Source organism: Engraulis encrasicolus, unplaced genomic scaffold (genome assembly GCF_034702125.1).
Source record: "Engraulis encrasicolus isolate BLACKSEA-1 unplaced genomic scaffold, IST_EnEncr_1.0 scaffold_39_np1212, whole genome shotgun sequence".
In the NCBI taxonomy this organism is placed as follows: Eukaryota; Metazoa; Chordata; class Actinopteri; order Clupeiformes; family Engraulidae; genus Engraulis; species Engraulis encrasicolus.
In genome coordinates, this window is record NW_026945698.1 from 396162 (window position 1) to 412965 (window position 16804).

Here is a 16804-nt window from a genome sequence, read left to right on the forward strand (position 1 = left end):
CTGTCTTTCAGACTGTCCATTCCTAATTCAAGTGCCTTTAGCTTGATCTCATTTCCCCTCTTGAAGTTCATAAGTTCATCTTTTATCTCTCTGATGACGTCATTTTCTGATAGCTGAATTTTCCTTGAACTCTGCTATTTCCATCTCCACTAAAGTCAGGCATTCTTGGATCCTTTGCACTGACACAGCAGACCTGGGTGTCAGAGGGGAGTGAGAAGCAGTGGCCGTGCATGGAGAAGGAGCAAAGGGAGGGACAGGGGCAGGGGCAGGGGCAGTGAGAGAAGGGGGGGGGGGCTGTGCGCTCTGCTGCTGCTGCTGCTGCTGCTGTTTCAGTGGAGGGAGTGGGGGATTTGATTTTCTCTGCCAGCCTTTTAAGTGTGGGGAAGTCGTTTTCAAACTTTTCCAGGCTTTTCCCATGTCCCTGGATCATAACAGTCCCATTGTTGTACACATTAATGTTGAATTTGGGCTTAGAGTCAATATAGAGTTGCCTCATTGCTCCATTCCCACACATTTTCAGGTTCTTGTTGGTTGAGCTAATGGCCTGATGCCATGCATCTGTGTCCTCTGTGTAAAACACAAGATCTGATACAGTGTCTTTGCCATTTAGGACCATGAAGTCTGCTACCAATGTTTCAGGAGAGTCTCTTAGTATTTTTTCTTTGTATTTCTTCCTCTTCACTTCACTGGTCAGTGTGGCAGGGTAGCTGATGGTAAGTGTGCTCTGGCCCTGCCCCCTAAATGTAGCCATTTCCAACTGTCATGAAATGTTCACAGGCAGTGACTCCGGTCCTCAGCTTTGTTTTTAGCTTGATGAGGCTAAATATTAGCTAATAGTGCTGCTGTAGATAACTTTATGGCTTACCTCCTATTATTTTTCAATTTGCCTTTTTTGTGTGTCCTTTGCTGGTTCTTGTCCCTTTGTGGTCCCTTTGTAGTTGTCACTCTGGGTGGATGGGATGGGATGGATCTTGAATTTCCCTGAGCGGGTTTTGAAGTGCTGCTGTTGTTGGCAGTTGTTCCTGTTAGCCAGATAGCCAAGAAGTCCCAGATCTTCTAATAGGAGGTTATAAAAAGAAATCCATAGGTGTAATCCTTGTAATTCCTTGCCTAATTTGTTTACATAGTCTTCATGTTCATATTCATAACTTTTGTCACTTGTACTAGACTCTAAACCAGTAGTTAAAACATCTATTATAAGGAGCTCATATTTTTGCTGCTGGTAGAATCTCTCTCTATATACGGTGACCTCTATCTCCTCCCCTCTGCTCCCCTCTCCTCTCCTCTCCACGCCTCCTCTCCCCTCCTCCCCTCTCCTCTTCTCCGTTCCCCTCTCCTCTCCTCCTCTCCTCTCCTCTCCTCTCCTCTCCTCTCCTCTCCTCTCCTCTCCTCTCTTCCTCTCCTCTCCACGCCTCCTCTCCTCTCTCTCCTCTCCACGCCTCCTCTTCTCTCCCCTCCTACCCTCTCCTCTCCTCTCTTCCCCTCTCTCTCCTCTCCTCTCCACTCCTCTCCTCTCCTCTTCTCCTCTCCTCCTCCTCTCCTCTCCACTCCTCCCCTCTCTTCTCCTCCCCTCCCCTCTCCTCTCCTCCTCTCCTCTCCACGCCTCCTCTCCTCTCCTTTCTATTCTCCTCTCCTCTCCACTCCACGCCTCCTCTCCTCTCCCCTCTTCCCCTCTCCTCTCCTCTCCTCTCATCCTCTCCTCCCCTCCCCTCTATTCCCCTCTCCTCTCCTCTCCTCTCCTCGCCCCTCCCCTCATCTCACCTCACCTCTCCTCCTCTCCTCTCCTTTCCTCTCATCCTCTCCTCTTCTCTTTTCTAATCCCGAAACTCCTGATTTCTAACTTTTCATCTAAAAAAATATTATTCTGTTCTGTTTTCTTTTGTATTTTAACTTTATTATTATTGGTATTATTATTCAGTTCTGCTCCAAATCATCAAGAGTCATTTTGTTTTGATCTGTAATCGCCGTCTATTCTGCTGACTATCTGTTCAAGTCATCACATATAATCAACTGTGAGACAGCCTCACTCTTTCAGCAAGCACTTTCAGAGATCCAAAGTCAAACTGCAGAGAGTGCAGATGATCTCGTGGTTAATTTTAATTCAAGGATGACCCACATTATGGATGTTACTGCCCCCGAAAAAATCAAAACAGTGGGACATGAAAAATCACCTTGGAGAATGAATCCCATAGTTATATTGCTAAAGCAAGAATGCAGGAGGGCTGAAAGACAGTGGCGTAAATCCAAACTTGAAGTCCACTACCAAATCTATAAACACACACTCTCAAAATACAACCAAGAAATTTCTAAAGCTAGACAATCTTTTTTCTCTGACATAATTAACAGAAATATTAATAATGCACGCGTCCTGTTTGGCACTGTGGAAAAGCTAGCAAGGCCCCCAAATCAAATGCCCTCTGAGTTCCTCTCAGTCAGCAAATGCAATGAGTTTGCATCCTTTTTCAAAGGAAAGATTGAAAAAATACGTACAAACATACTCACACATGTGCAACCGGCCCAAGATTCGGACCAACTTGCTACGGTGAAGTTAAATCCTAACCTCATGAGAATTTTCATTTAATTGATGTGGACATTCTTAATAGAACGGTACAAAGTCTTAGCTCCTCTACATCTGACTTAGATATTCTACCAACAGCCTTCTTCAAATACATCTTACATCTAATATCACCAGATGTACTTCAGATCATCAACACCTCACTACAAACAGGCATATTCCCAGGCTGTCTGAAAGAAGCAGTTGTGAAACCCTTACTGAAAAAGAACAACCTGGATGCACTGGTACTAAACAACTATAGGCCCATATCCAATCTAGCATTCATGGGTAAAATAATAGAGAAAAGAGTTTTAACCAATTAACTGCCTTTCTAATGTCTAATAGCTACCTTGATAAGTTTTAATCAGGTTTCCGTGCCTACCACAGCACTGAAACAGCTCTTATTAAAGCTTTGAATGACATAAGATTGAATTTTGATGCTGGCAAATCATCCGTCTTGGTGCTACTAGATTTAAGCGCAGCTTTCGACACAGTTGATCATGCCTTACTACATAGACTGGAACATTGGGTTGGCTTTACAGGCATAGTGATCAACTGGTTAAAATCGTTCTTTCAACAAAGACGTTTTTTTGTCGTCATTGGAAGACATACCTCATCACGGATGTCTCTGAATTGTGGGGTCCCCCAGGGCTCCATTCTGGGACCACTACTGTTGAATCAGTATATGTTGCCACTGGGACACATTATCGAGAATAACTCCATAAATTACCATAGCTATGCGGATGATACCCAGCTCTACTTATCTATGTCCCCCAATGACTACACCCCCCTTGAATCACTCTATCATTGCATGGGCCAAATTAACAAATGGATGTCTCACAATTTCCTCCAGCTGAACACAGATAAAACTGAAGTCATTATATTTGGGAAAAGAGAGGAGAGACAAAAGATTGCTACTATCCTTGAAACGAAGGGACTGAAAGCAAGGGAAACAGTTAAAAATCTTGGGGTCCTCATTGACAGTGACCTAAACGTCAACAGTCACATGAAAGCTATTACTAAGTCTGCATTGTATCACATAAAAAACGTCTCTAAATTTAGGGGCCTTACTTGTACAAAATACAGCAGCAAGGGTTCTTACAAAAACAAGGAAGTTCGACCACATTACTCCAATTTTAAGATTGTTGCATTGGCTCCCAGTAAGCTACAGAATTGATTTTAAGGCAAGGCTACTTGTGTTTAAATCATTAAATGGAATGGGTGTCAATTCAGGTGTCAAGTAGCTTACATAAATACACATAATGCCCACATGTACATTTAAAGACACATACATAACAAAACAGGTAATAGTCAGGGAGGAGAAAAATAAAAACTAAAGAAAAAATAAAAGGCAATGTGCAAAAACATATTCTGTGTAGACAAATGTGCAAAAAAACATACTCTGAGATTTGAGATAGACGAGATAAAAATGACCAGAAATGAGTGATGGCAGATACATGTATAATCTGGTATTGTGATGTAAAAGTAAGAGGGAGAAGACATATGACACAGTAATCAAGATGGATTCTGGTAAGGTGCATAAAGACAAAGGGTTAAATTATCATAAAGCAGGCAGTGTGTGATGGGGGTGAAGATTCCTCACAACGTCCCAGCAAAGTGTATTGGACAATACACACAGACAGACAGACAGACAGACAGACAGACAGACAGACAGACAGACAGACAGACAGACAGACAGACAGACAGACAGACAGACAGACAGACAGACGCACGCACGCACGCACGCACGCACACACACACACAGGTGGTTTTCCTTGTGATAAGCATAAAAAGAGGTATGTCCAGGTAAGAGTTCCATAGTGCAGAGATTTCTTTGGGACTGTTTATCAACAAAGTGGTGAGTGTGATGTAGTTATTCAGTAGTCTTGTGTGTGATGACGTTCTTTCCTGTGTGAGACCTTACCCAGTTAGGCATGATGTTCCTTCCTGTCTGTGTGTTCCAGAGGAGCAGCTGAAGATGGAGGTTCCTCTAGAGGGGGACGTGGAGGGCAGCCCTGGAGAGGGATCCAGTCTAGAAGAAGACAGTGGACTTGGACATGTGGGGTAAGACCATTAATGATAATAACAATATTTAAATTGCCTCACATAGATAATGATGGAGATTGCTTGCTGTGTGTGTGTGTGTGTGTGTGTGTGTGTTTGTTTGTTTGTTTGTTTGTTTGTTTGTGTGTGCGTGTGCGTGTGCGTGTGCGTGTGCGTGTGCGTGTGCGTGTGTTTGTGTGTGTGTAAGTGGATGGGGAAATATATTGCACACAGACTATTACAATAATGTGCTTGTTGTTTGTCATGCACAGTGTCCATCCTGATCCATTTAGTAAGAAGATGCAGCAGGACCACAAATCTCACATGCTGAAGAGGTTTCAGTGTCTGATGGAGGGACTCCCACACCAGGGAAGCTCCACACTGCTCAGAAAGATCTACACAGACCTCTACATCACAGATGGGGGAGGATGGGGGGTCAATGAAGAACATGAGGTCAGACAAATAGAGAGGGCATCCTGGAGAGAAGCAGCACAAGGCAGGCCAATCACATGCAGTGACATCTTTGAACGCTTAACTAAACAAGGCACGACCTCATGTCAACAAGTCAAGACCTTATTTAAGGAAGGTCAACACTCATCTGAACAAGTCAAACCTATTGGAATAGTGCTGACAAAGGGAGTGGCTGGCATTGGAAAAACCGTCTCTGTGCAGAAGTTCATTGTTGACTGGGCTGAAGGAACGTCCAATCAAGATCTCGACTTCATATTTCCACTTCCTTTCCGAGAGCTGAATATGATGAAGCAGAAAAACGTCAGTCTGATTGGTCTTATTAGACACTTTTTCTCAGACATGAAGGATCCAAGAGTCTTCACCAGTTTGGAGAACAGAGTCATGTTCATCTTTGATGGTCTGGATGAGTGTCGACTTCCTCTGGACTTTCGCCACAATAAAAAGTGCTCTGATGTGACAAAGTCAGTGCCCGTGGACGTGCTGCTGACAAACCTCATCAAGGGGAATCTGCTTCCCTCTGCTCTCCTCTGGATCACCACCCGACCAGCAGCAGCCAATCAGATCCCTCATGAGTATGTGAACCAGGTGACAGAAATACGGGGCTTCGATGACTCACAGAAGGAAGAGTACTTCATGAAGAAGATCAGTGATGAAAGTCTGGCCAGCAGAACCATCGCTCACCTGAAGTCGTCCAGGATTCTCTTCATCATGTGCCACATTCCAGTCTTCAGCTGGATTTTAGCTACAGTAGTAGAGAGAAGGTCAGATGGATCAGGGAGTGCCGACATGCCAAGGACTCTCACTCAGATGTACACACACTTCCTGATCATTCAGGTCAGAATTAAAAATTCCAAGTACACAGAGTCAGACCAGAGAGATGAAGAAATGATTTCCAAACTGGGGAAACTGGCTTTCCAACAGCTTGAGAAGGGAAATCTGATCTTCTATGAGGAAGACCTGAGAGAGTGTGACATTGATGTTACAGAAGCATCTGTGTACTCAGGAGTTTGTACTCAGGTGTTCAGGGAGGAGACTGGGATTCAGGGGAATGTGTTCAGCTTTGTGCACCTGAGCATTCAAGAGTTCCTTGCAGCTTTATATGTATTCCTCAGCTTCATTAAGGGAGAGAGAAATGAGCCTGAGCAACATCAAACCTCTCAGCTCTCTGTTCTATTCAGAGCTGCAACACTTCATGACCTGCACAAGACTGCAGTGGATCTGGCCTTACAGAGTAAGAATGGACACCTGGATCTTTTCCTTCGCTTCCTCCTGGGCCTTTCACTGGAGTCCAATCAGAGTCTCTTAAGACATTTACTGCCACAGACCAGCAGCCAATCACAGAGCTCAGAGCAAACAGTCCAGTTAGTCAAACAGAGGATCAGAGAGCAGAAGGAGTCCAACAGGAGGATCAACCTGTTCTACTGTCTGAATGAGCTGAATCAGCATACTGTAGTGGAGCACATTGACAGCAGCTTAGGGACTCTGTCTGTAGAGATGCTCTTACCAGGACAGTGGAAGACTGAGGAGTTTAAATTCAAAACTTCAACAGAGTATCTGAAGAGGTTTGACCTGCAGAAGTACATAAAGACCCCAGAGATGGACCAGACTGATCTCCTCAGCCCAGATGACGTCCTCCAGAAGCTGATTCCATCAGATGTGTCCACATCATCCACCTCAGCAGAGTGAGTACAACACTCTATACCTACAGGATGTCTGTGTTGTAGGCTGGGAGGGGGTTTGAGTGCCATGGCCCAACCCAACCTGCTTTTCCCATTAGGTAATGCAGTGGTTCCCAAACAGGGGGTCAGGACCCCTAGGGGATCACAGATGTACTGAAGGAGGGTTGTGGACAGAAGGGACGTTGCACATAAACGGGAATCCACAGGTTAACAGCTAACACAATTCCATAATTTGGTTAGTAACAGTACTCACTTGTATGGGTAATGTATTTGTTGTCCTTTGGATTTGTAGCAATATTAGTGGACAAACTGTTAACTGTTAACAGATTTTCTTCCCTGCATTAATATTGCTAGATTTTTCATGAATAGCTAATCCTTAAATATTGCTAGACTAAGAGTGCAGTGGTGATGGAGGTAGAGTAGTAGAGTAGAGTAGAGTTTATTGATCCCAGGGGGAAATTAAGGTGTCAAGTAGCATACACGCATACATAAATTAAGACATTGCCCATGAGACATAACACACATACTTACACATAAAATAACCATATATATCTCACTGTTACATACATTTTGCCAAGGCATTTCTCTCTCTCTCTCTCTCTCTCTCTCTCTCTCTCTCTCTCTCTCTCTCTCTCTCTCTCTCTCTCTCTCTCTCTCACTCACACACACACACACACACACACACACACACACACACACACACACACACACACACACACACACACACACACACACACACACACACACACACACACCAAAATATCAATTGTAAAGTGTCCACAGTGTTCACATGTGCCTTAGCTGAGTGGCACATAGAAGCCAAGACAAAGTGGCCATAACTTGTCCGTAGTCTCTCTGCCTAGTACAATGTCCATTGTATTCCTTGGAAAAAGAGATGGGTGGGTAACACAAGTCGCCCCTTGCGTCACTCCACACACACACACACACACACACACACACACACACACACACACACACACACACACACACACACACACACACACACACACACACACACACACACACACACACACACACACACACACACACTCTCTCTCTCTCTCTCTCGGTTGCGCAAACGGAGCACTCGCATTCATTCACACACACACACACACACACACACACACACACACACACGCACAATACTGATTCGGGACTTGTGCAACCTGAAAATGAACTTTGTTGTGTCGGGTTTGGTTGGGGAGAATGTTGTGACTTTGGGGGGAAAAGTTTGGACCGTTTTGGTCGTCGCGGGCGACGCCATTAACCACGAGGCTATTTCATTCATCGCATTTCATATTTCACTCTTTGCCGTTAAAACAGTCCCTCCATAACATCCACAGCATCTAGCGAGGCGCCTGCTAGCATGTTCCACTACCCAACGCACCACAGTTTCCCTGCCAGTCCACTCATTCACTCAGCGCAAACATTCAACATCCATTCCTCCACTCACCAGTCCACTGCACACACACCAGCTCCGCCTCCATCCTTCCACAGCGAAAGCGCTTCCGCTGGGAGAGCGAACCTTTTCTGCACATGTCAAACTGTCAATCAAACTGTCCTATTGTCCACGATCCATTTTGTTTGTTATTTTCACCATTTAGTTGTTTATTTGTCATTTTGGTTATTATGTTATGACATGTCATTGGTGGGGGTTTAATCTATTTGTATTTTGATATTGTTTTGGCCAATTTTAATATTGTAAATATTATGTGGGGAAATGTGATTGGTGGTTTAGGGAGTAGGACCAATGGGGTGTCAAGGGGCTCCGATTGGTTGATTTAATGGTAATGGGTTTTGCTATATAAGAGGCCCTCATTCTGTGCTTGGGGAGAGAGGGGGAAGGACCAGAGGCTTGATGTGAGGCTATCTGAAAAATGTAAGTCTGTTTTGCTACACTTTTTACTGGGCTGTTTGGCTATACCGGAGCTAAAAGCTATTAGCATTTTTTTTAAGCATTATTCAGCATCATTTTTGTATATGTACATTTTTTGCACCTTTTGGAACTGAAATATTATTTTTGCTATTTTTTGTTGGATTTTGACTTTTGGATTTTTGCCTACACTTGGACATTTAAGACTGCACTGTAAAAAATAAAATACCACCTATATTTTGGATTTCTGACCCTCGTTTCCGTTTTTCCTCCCATCTTCATGATTGCCTTACCCCCCACATGGGGGTGACCGCTTACATCCTCACAGTTTGTTATTCAGTTTTGTTTGGTTTGTTTGGTTTATCCTCTGTGCATTTTCCCCCAACTTGAAAAGGTGACACTGGTGGAGCTGAAGGCACTGGAATTCACTCAAGCATGAAGCATGGACAGGACTACTGAGTTCCGTTTTAGTTTCTCCTTTTCCTTTTTTTGTCTTTTTATTTAGAGTTCAAGGCATATAAGGTTCATCACAATCAACAACAGAGTAGGTCTTTAGTCCTTTTAGTCCCTTTGCTAGGCAGGTAAAAAACCTGAAGGGAGATATAGCAGAAAAAGAACATGACATATTAGTAAGCAGTAAAGAGCAGTGCGTTTGTTGTAAAGTAGCTGCCGACCCCTGCCTGAAATCCTAACGCTAGTGTGTGCAAAAACGTGTTAGTTGGCGTGTAAGATGCTAATGTTTGGTTGGAGTGTCAGGAGCGCCGCTTACCTGCGTTCCCAGGACCAACCCAAGCAGCGTCCTCCATGGACGGCGAGCTCAGGCCAGAGCTCCCTCCAAGCTTGCTCTCCGACAGAGTTAGTTCAACGATGTGGGGAAAACCCCACGTAGAGTATAAAATCCCAACAGGTTCAGTACATCAAAAACCGTCCACCGCCAAGTCATAGTCCAAGCATGCAAGTAGACAATCCGTGGACGCAGGCTAACTCCAACACTGGCCCAACTGGCTCCAGCGTGCGAGTAACAGGTGCCTGCTCCGCTCACCTGTTCACCTGGTCTGTGCCCCAAGTGATTCTCCCCTGCATCTGACCCCTGACCCTTTATGTAGGCCCAAGGACCCACAAGTCAGGCGGCGCCCCCGTGTGGTGTGACCGTGTTAGTGTTGTGTCTATTCCCAATGCATGCACCTAACCTTCTCTCATTACAGTTTGTGCAAAGTGCAAATATGTAATGTGCAAAAATGCTTAATATAAATATGTCAAAGATAAACTTTGTAATATAAATACACTATAGATTAGCCATAAAAATACATTTCTGTAGAAAAATAGAATTTGATGTGAATAAAATGAGCATTCATACACATTAAATATTTATCATTTTGACCATAGGCAACCCTACTAACTGGATGCAATTGCCAAGCGTCGGCTCAAACCAACAGCATTAAATAACAGAGAGCGTTAGTGAATCAAACCAACTTGTGCCTGGCTATTAACTTTACAATATTTCACTGTTTCACTCATTGTAACTAAGGAAGGAAACAGCAGTCCGAAGACCAATACTACCATATGCAGTCAAGACAAACACTGGTTAAATGCCATAGCGCATCACATCTCGCTACAAACAAGTTTACACAAACAACCGCGATGTAGGACAAACTCAGAAGTTCTTACCGGCTGCCTCTCCAAGTTTCAGTGTCAGGATTTTCAAGCATTAGTCAAGCACAGCAAGCTTTTGTGTGTGACTCTTAAGGGCTCTGCATACTTCACGTGCGCACTTTGTCGCGAGTGGCGCGAGAACCATTAATGACGTCATCACTTGCGACAGACTATTCATACTTCAAAAGCGCCTTGCTCGCATTGTCGGAAGTGCCCTCTGCTGTTCATGAGAGAAACGGCAGTATTTTTCGCAACTCGCAGCGTGAGTTCTACTGATGTATAAAATAGAAAGCCAAACACGGCTGCTGTAGGGCTACTGAACGTCTGACTTGTGACTTACCACATTGAAACATATATTTTTTTGTTGTAGCCTACATTGCCAGATCATTCCAAGACCATGTGAGAGCATTGTTCTGGCAGCAGAATTTATAAATAGATCGCCGAACACAACGTGCTTCTGAACAAAGTAAACAATTGTTTCACTGAACAACATTTAAGAGAGAAGATAAAATAACTCTCTAGGACATTTTATTATCCTCAAAATGATGCAGGATCCATTCTGTAGTAGCCTACAGTAGTTGTAGCCTCTCTTCGCAACTCCTGCTTTGTCTGCCTACCTGCATGGTCGCTGGTGGCGCACGACAAGTTAGAAAAATCCTCGTGTGCACGACGTGGCGACACGCGCCGAATTTTGAGCTTACGACGGGGGGCGTGTCGAAATTTTAGGTCACGTGACGGCGCGCGCCATCGTCGTGAGTGAAGTATGAAGGAGACTAGCGCCACTCACGACTAGTATGAATCCCCCTTTAGAGTGTCTTTTTCCAACTGGAGGGAGGCAACCTAATTAAAAGCACCTGAGTTTGACTTTTGCCGCGTTGTCAGATCAGCTGCGCTAGGGACAGCTGACGCTGATCAGCCAACGCGCACATCGCTAATTAAGTGGCTTGCGCTTAGCGCAGGTTAAACACCTCCCATTTTTTTCTATTTTTTCCCCCATGCGTTTTTTCTAGTGCAGTTAAAATAAAAATCAGCAGCAGACCTGGTCTGGCGCGACACCAAGTGAAGAGGAGTTCAAGGATAACGAGTCCAGGTAGAAGCATGGGATGCAGATGAAGTGTGTAGGAGTGGGGTTTGTTTATGCAGTCCAGTCCCCTATGACGATCTCTCTTTGTGTATCCTTCTGTGCGATGTTGAATAGCTGGATGGCCCTGGGTACAAAGGACTTCCACAGCCTGTCTGTCTTGCAGGAGATGGCGCACAGTCTGTAGCTGAACAGGCTTCTCTGGTTGTCAAAGACTGGGTACAGTGGGTGCTTGTAGTTGTTCAAAATAGAGTCCAATCTGCTAAGTGTCCTCTTGTCAGCTGTGGTTGTGAGGGCGTCCAGTTCTGTGCCTACAATAGACCCTGCTTTCCTCACCAGCCTGTCAAGCCGTCCAGCATCTTCTCTCCTAATGCTGCCACCCCATCATGCCACAGCATAGGAAAGCACTAGCCTCACGAGCCATCCTACATACTTCCACCAAAGAATTGGCTCAACTACTTAGTCGGGGAGCCAAAGTCCCAAAATTGGGTTGGACCTGAGATGACTTGCCATACTTTTTATTTGTGATTTTTTTGATAGTTCTATCCCTTGGGAAAAATAATTGGAGGGTCTGCTCGGGCGGAAATATCGCGAAAAAAAAGTTTTATATTTATATTTTAATGTTTGTACCCTTCATTTTTCGAGAGAAATTTCTGAAAAATGAAAAATGACCTGAAATCCTTGGTGGCTTGGGTAAGCTGTCAATAAAGGCTTTCCAGATGCACAGGACACACATGCTGACAACATTCAATAGAAAAAAATATTCTTAAACCACATTTCAATAGGATTTTGACTCGATTTTGTGCTTAAAAATTAGTCAGGTTTTTTTCACTTTTTTGCTATATTTTCATCTTTACCTCATTGGCAATCAAGTTTTTCTTCATGTTTTGACATTAAACAATATGCCATTCTATTTATTAAGAAGTATACTGATACCACAATAAAAACTATGAAAATACAACCAAAATCAATGGATCTGCGATGACTGTAGTGTATGTACTCTTCATTTTTAGAGAGAATTTTCAGAAAAATGAAAAATGACCTGAAATCCTTAGTGGCTTGGGTAAGCTGTCAATAAAGGCTTTCCAGGTGCAAAGGACCCATCTACTGATGATATCCAATAAAGAAAATATTGTTAAACCACATTTGTACATGATTTTGGCTCAATTTTATGATCTAAATGACATCAAACAATATGCCATTCTTTTTATTAAGCAGTATAGTGATACCACAGCAAAAATCATGAAAATACAACCAAACTCAATGGATCTGTGGGGACTCCAACTCTAGTTGGTGATCAACAGGCCCAGAAAGACAATAGAATTTCAGCCTACAATCAAAATGCTGAAATGCATGCTGAATACTGAGCAATATGACACACACACACACACACACACACACACACACACACACACACACACACACACACACACACACACACACACACACACACACACACACACACACACACACACACACACACACACACACACACACACACCTAATCTGGGGATCATACAATGATCTCCACCCCAGGTGACACCCTGCATACTGTACATGCTTCGTACATACCCTACACATACATAGCCCTACTTCCTGGATGTGACACAGTGAGCTATTTACACAGATGGGGGCAAAGGTGGGCCTACACAAAGCCTGGAAAGCCTATATTTTCAGGAATCACATAACCCATTGCAGTTGTAATGCACCACGACTTGGTCATTGCCATACTGGTAACAACAAATGTATAAAGCCGCGTCTTAAGGGGTTACAACCTGTGCAAAAGAGGTAGCTGAGCCACTGCAACACATCTTCAACAAGAGTCTACAAACGGGTAAGGCACCTGTAGATAGTGCCTACAGTAGAAGACCTCTTCTGTCATACCAGTCCCCAAAAAGCCACACCCCAATGATTACAGACCAGATGCTCTCACATAAGGAGGACATTTGAGTGGGTACTGCTGCTCAACAGAAAGAAAACCCAGGTTTGCCATGCACTGGATTCCATACAGTTTATTTATCAGGATAATGTGGGAGTTGTGGACGTTATCCTGTAACTGCTACATAGGGAAAATTCTCACTTTGACAAAGGAGACAGTGAGAATAATGTTCTTTGATTTCTCTAGTAGTGCCTCAAACACCCAGACACTTTTGCTGAGAGACTAACTTCTGCAGATGGTGGATACAGCTCTGGTGACCTGGATAAATGACCGCAGTACATCAGACTAAATGACCATCACAAACTGTGGTCAGCAGCACTGGAGAGCCACAAGGAATGGTGTTCTCCTTGGTGTTGTTCACCCTATACCACCTACTTTTGCTACATCACTTATACCTACCACATGCAAGTTTCCATAATGATAATGGCAATTGTGAGGTGTATCAAGGGTGGGTAGGATGGGGAGTACAGGCGACAGGTGGATAACTTGGTGCCGGACCAACTAGCTGCAGCGGAATTCCATAAAAACTAAGGAGACGGTGCGTGACATAAGGAGAACCACCCCTCCACTCTATCAGAAAGGACACCCCCTCCCCCTGTTTTGGTGTCACTGCCTGAGTGACCATATTCAGACTTAATTATCTCCAAAACTATTTGTGGTAGGTCCATTATTTAGAGTCATAGACCTGACAAGCATACATTACAATTTGCAGCATTGTACGTCAAATTACACCTTAATGCTGGCCCTCTACTTTTCTTTGAAATTAAAATTGCAAGGGTTTTCAGATGTCCGTAAAAACCTCAAATTCCAACATTCAAGGTTCATCCTTGGTACATGGTCTGATATGTTCCATGACTTTCACATCACATCATATTTAATATAAGGGTCCGATGGTTGCTGAGATGCAGAGGTCCAAAGATGGGCAAAAACTAATTTATACCATTATTTGCAGCAATATTCCCAATGTATGACACCAGTTGTGAACTTGCTGTTTGGTGTCTCTGAAAGATAATATTATTATTCATAACATATCTAAAACTTGGGATGGTGTTTTGCCCCATTATTTTTATAATGAATTTTAAAAACTCATTCCTGTGTGACATGCAGGTGTACCTTAGAAGCCCTGTTACCTTAGAAAGATTGGGTTTACTACACCTAAAATGAATAGCCAAGTCAGTGTACACTAAAACCTAAAATCTCTGATCCCAAATAGGTGATTTTATACTTGTTCAGCTCAGTATTTCAGAATTTTTGACATATCCCTTAATTCCATCCTAAGATGGTGGCCAATCCCCTTGATCTTCGTGTTCCATTTTCACACAAATATGGTGGCTCATGGAGCCAATGGCATAGTTCCAAAATAGTTCCAGGAAGTCAGCATCATGGGAGGGAAACAATACTTCCAATATATGACAACGGTTGTGAACTTGCTGTTTGTTGTTTCTGGAAGAGGATATTCTTATTAACAACATATCTAAAAATTGGGATCGTGTTTTTCCCCATTATTTGTATAATGTCTTTTCAAAACTCAATGCAGTGTGCCATGCATCCCTCAAATCCATCCAAAGTGGCGTCATGAAAAAAAAAACATTTTTTTTTTTTTTAGAGCAATACCTCCAAAGTATGACACCAGCTGTGAACTTGCTATTTGTTGTGTCTGGAAGAGGATATTTTTATTAACAACATAGCAAAAAAATAGAATGGTGTTTTGCCTCATTTCTTTTAATGATTGTAAAGCGTATTAGTCTAGTCACCAGAGGGGGGTCACGCGCACCCCCTGTACTTGTTGTCGAAGCCTAATTTTTTTAGACTCCTCCATATGTCTAATTTACAATAAGAGATGTTAGCATTGCTGCAAATTGTCCCATGGGTGTTTTTCAGGGCTCATCTTGGAAACTGTGCAATAGCGATTTATACAATTCTGACATTTGACTATTCACATAACTTTTGAACCAGACATGGTACAAAGACAAATGAGACCACTTTTCCATATAATTCTAGCATGGGGAATTGATTGGAAGGGTCAATAGGTTCATAAAAACATGTTTAGACTACTTTCTAGGAGAAAAATGACTAAAATGTATCAAATATTCTAGAAATTCTGACAGGAACTAGTGTGTAGATTTTCAAAAATGGTGTAAAGATGACATTCATTGCAAGTATTTATGACTAGAAACATTCTTTGACTCGAGGTGACTACCATACATGCTGTCATTAACATTAAAACATCCCTGCCACCTTTTAAGGCTATGCTTAGTCATGGTTGATGCGAAAACCATAATATTAGCAATCGGATGCATTGATGACTTGACCCTTCCAAAGCATCCAAAAACAGATTTTCAGTGGTTTACAATAGTATCAGAAGTACTTAGAACATAATAAATGTTTACCCAGTTTTTGGTGACAAGAAAGGCCTCAATTTCAAGATGGCCGCCACCAGGCCCACAAAATGAGCATTTTCTGAAAATTACCATACAATGACCAGGAATAGTGATGTTTGATATGTATTGTGATATAATATTCTTAATACCATGCTTACTTGATGGGTAAGTAATTATGAATACATTTTGATATTGAGGAAGTCCATTAGCTACATAAAATAATCTTATTGAATTTAATTCTAAGATCGAAATTGGTGAAAAAAACTGCCATGTGTAGGCTCAGAATCTTGTGTAGCCAATACAGATAATAATATCAATATAGGTGTTTTACCCCATGTTTCTGACTTGATCAGTTCATGTTCTGAGTAATTGCATTATTGTATACTGCTAACAACAATGTAAAATTCCCACTTTCCAGCAATTCTGAAGATTTAGAATCAGAATACTTTCATTTGGTATTTCCTAACTCCTTGAAGTGGTGTTGGCAGCACAATGCATATCATTTCTCGCAAACAAATTCACCCTTTATTGCTTTAAAACATGCAACACACCAGCCAGCTCCTGCACATTGCTGTAATTTACCAGAAGAAGCCACCCCAATTTCCATGGTAACACAACATGCCCAAACACCTGTAGCAATAGCATTGTAGCGAAGGGGAGTAGAGTTGCCCAGCCGGGACTCGAACCCAGACCTTCTGGGGTAGTAAACTGGGGCTTTGACCGCTACACCAAAGAGCCAGGCTCGTTGGCATGTCAGTCAGAACATAACCCTCGTGATGGTCACTCCATCACACTGCCTTCCCCTTCTGGAAGCGCACCGGTGCGCTTCACACACTCATGGTGTCCCTCACGCAACTGCCCATCATGCTTCTCCCATCCAGTGTGCCCCATCATCAATGCTTCACCCATCACTGGGGTCCCTCACACCGGGGTCACCAAACCTGGGGGTCCCTCACCTGCAATTACAGCTCACAAATAATGGGTATGCTTCCAATGGCCTCATGGTAGGCATCCCACTTCTGACACCATTTGTAGCGAAGAGGAGTAGAGTTGTCCAGCCTGGGACTCGAACCCAGACCTTCCGGGGTAGTAAACTGAGGCTCTGAGCGCTACACCAAAGAGCCAGGCTC

At 43.2% G+C, this 16804-nt stretch overlaps 1 protein-coding gene across 1 annotated transcript in view; it reads left to right on the top strand.

Annotated features, from left to right (window-relative positions):
• Positions 1–4074: 4074 nt before the first annotated feature.
• The window catches only part of LOC134443921 (protein NLRC3-like), a 36859-nt gene continuing 24129 nt past the window's right edge, over positions 4075–16804 (top strand). The window contains exons 1-3 of the mRNA XM_063193442.1: positions 4075–4084; positions 4519–4618; positions 4870–6750. Coding sequence (XP_063049512.1) covers positions 4075–4084; positions 4519–4618; positions 4870–6750 — 1991 coding nt within the window. The remainder of the gene's footprint in view (positions 4085–4518; positions 4619–4869; positions 6751–16804) is intronic.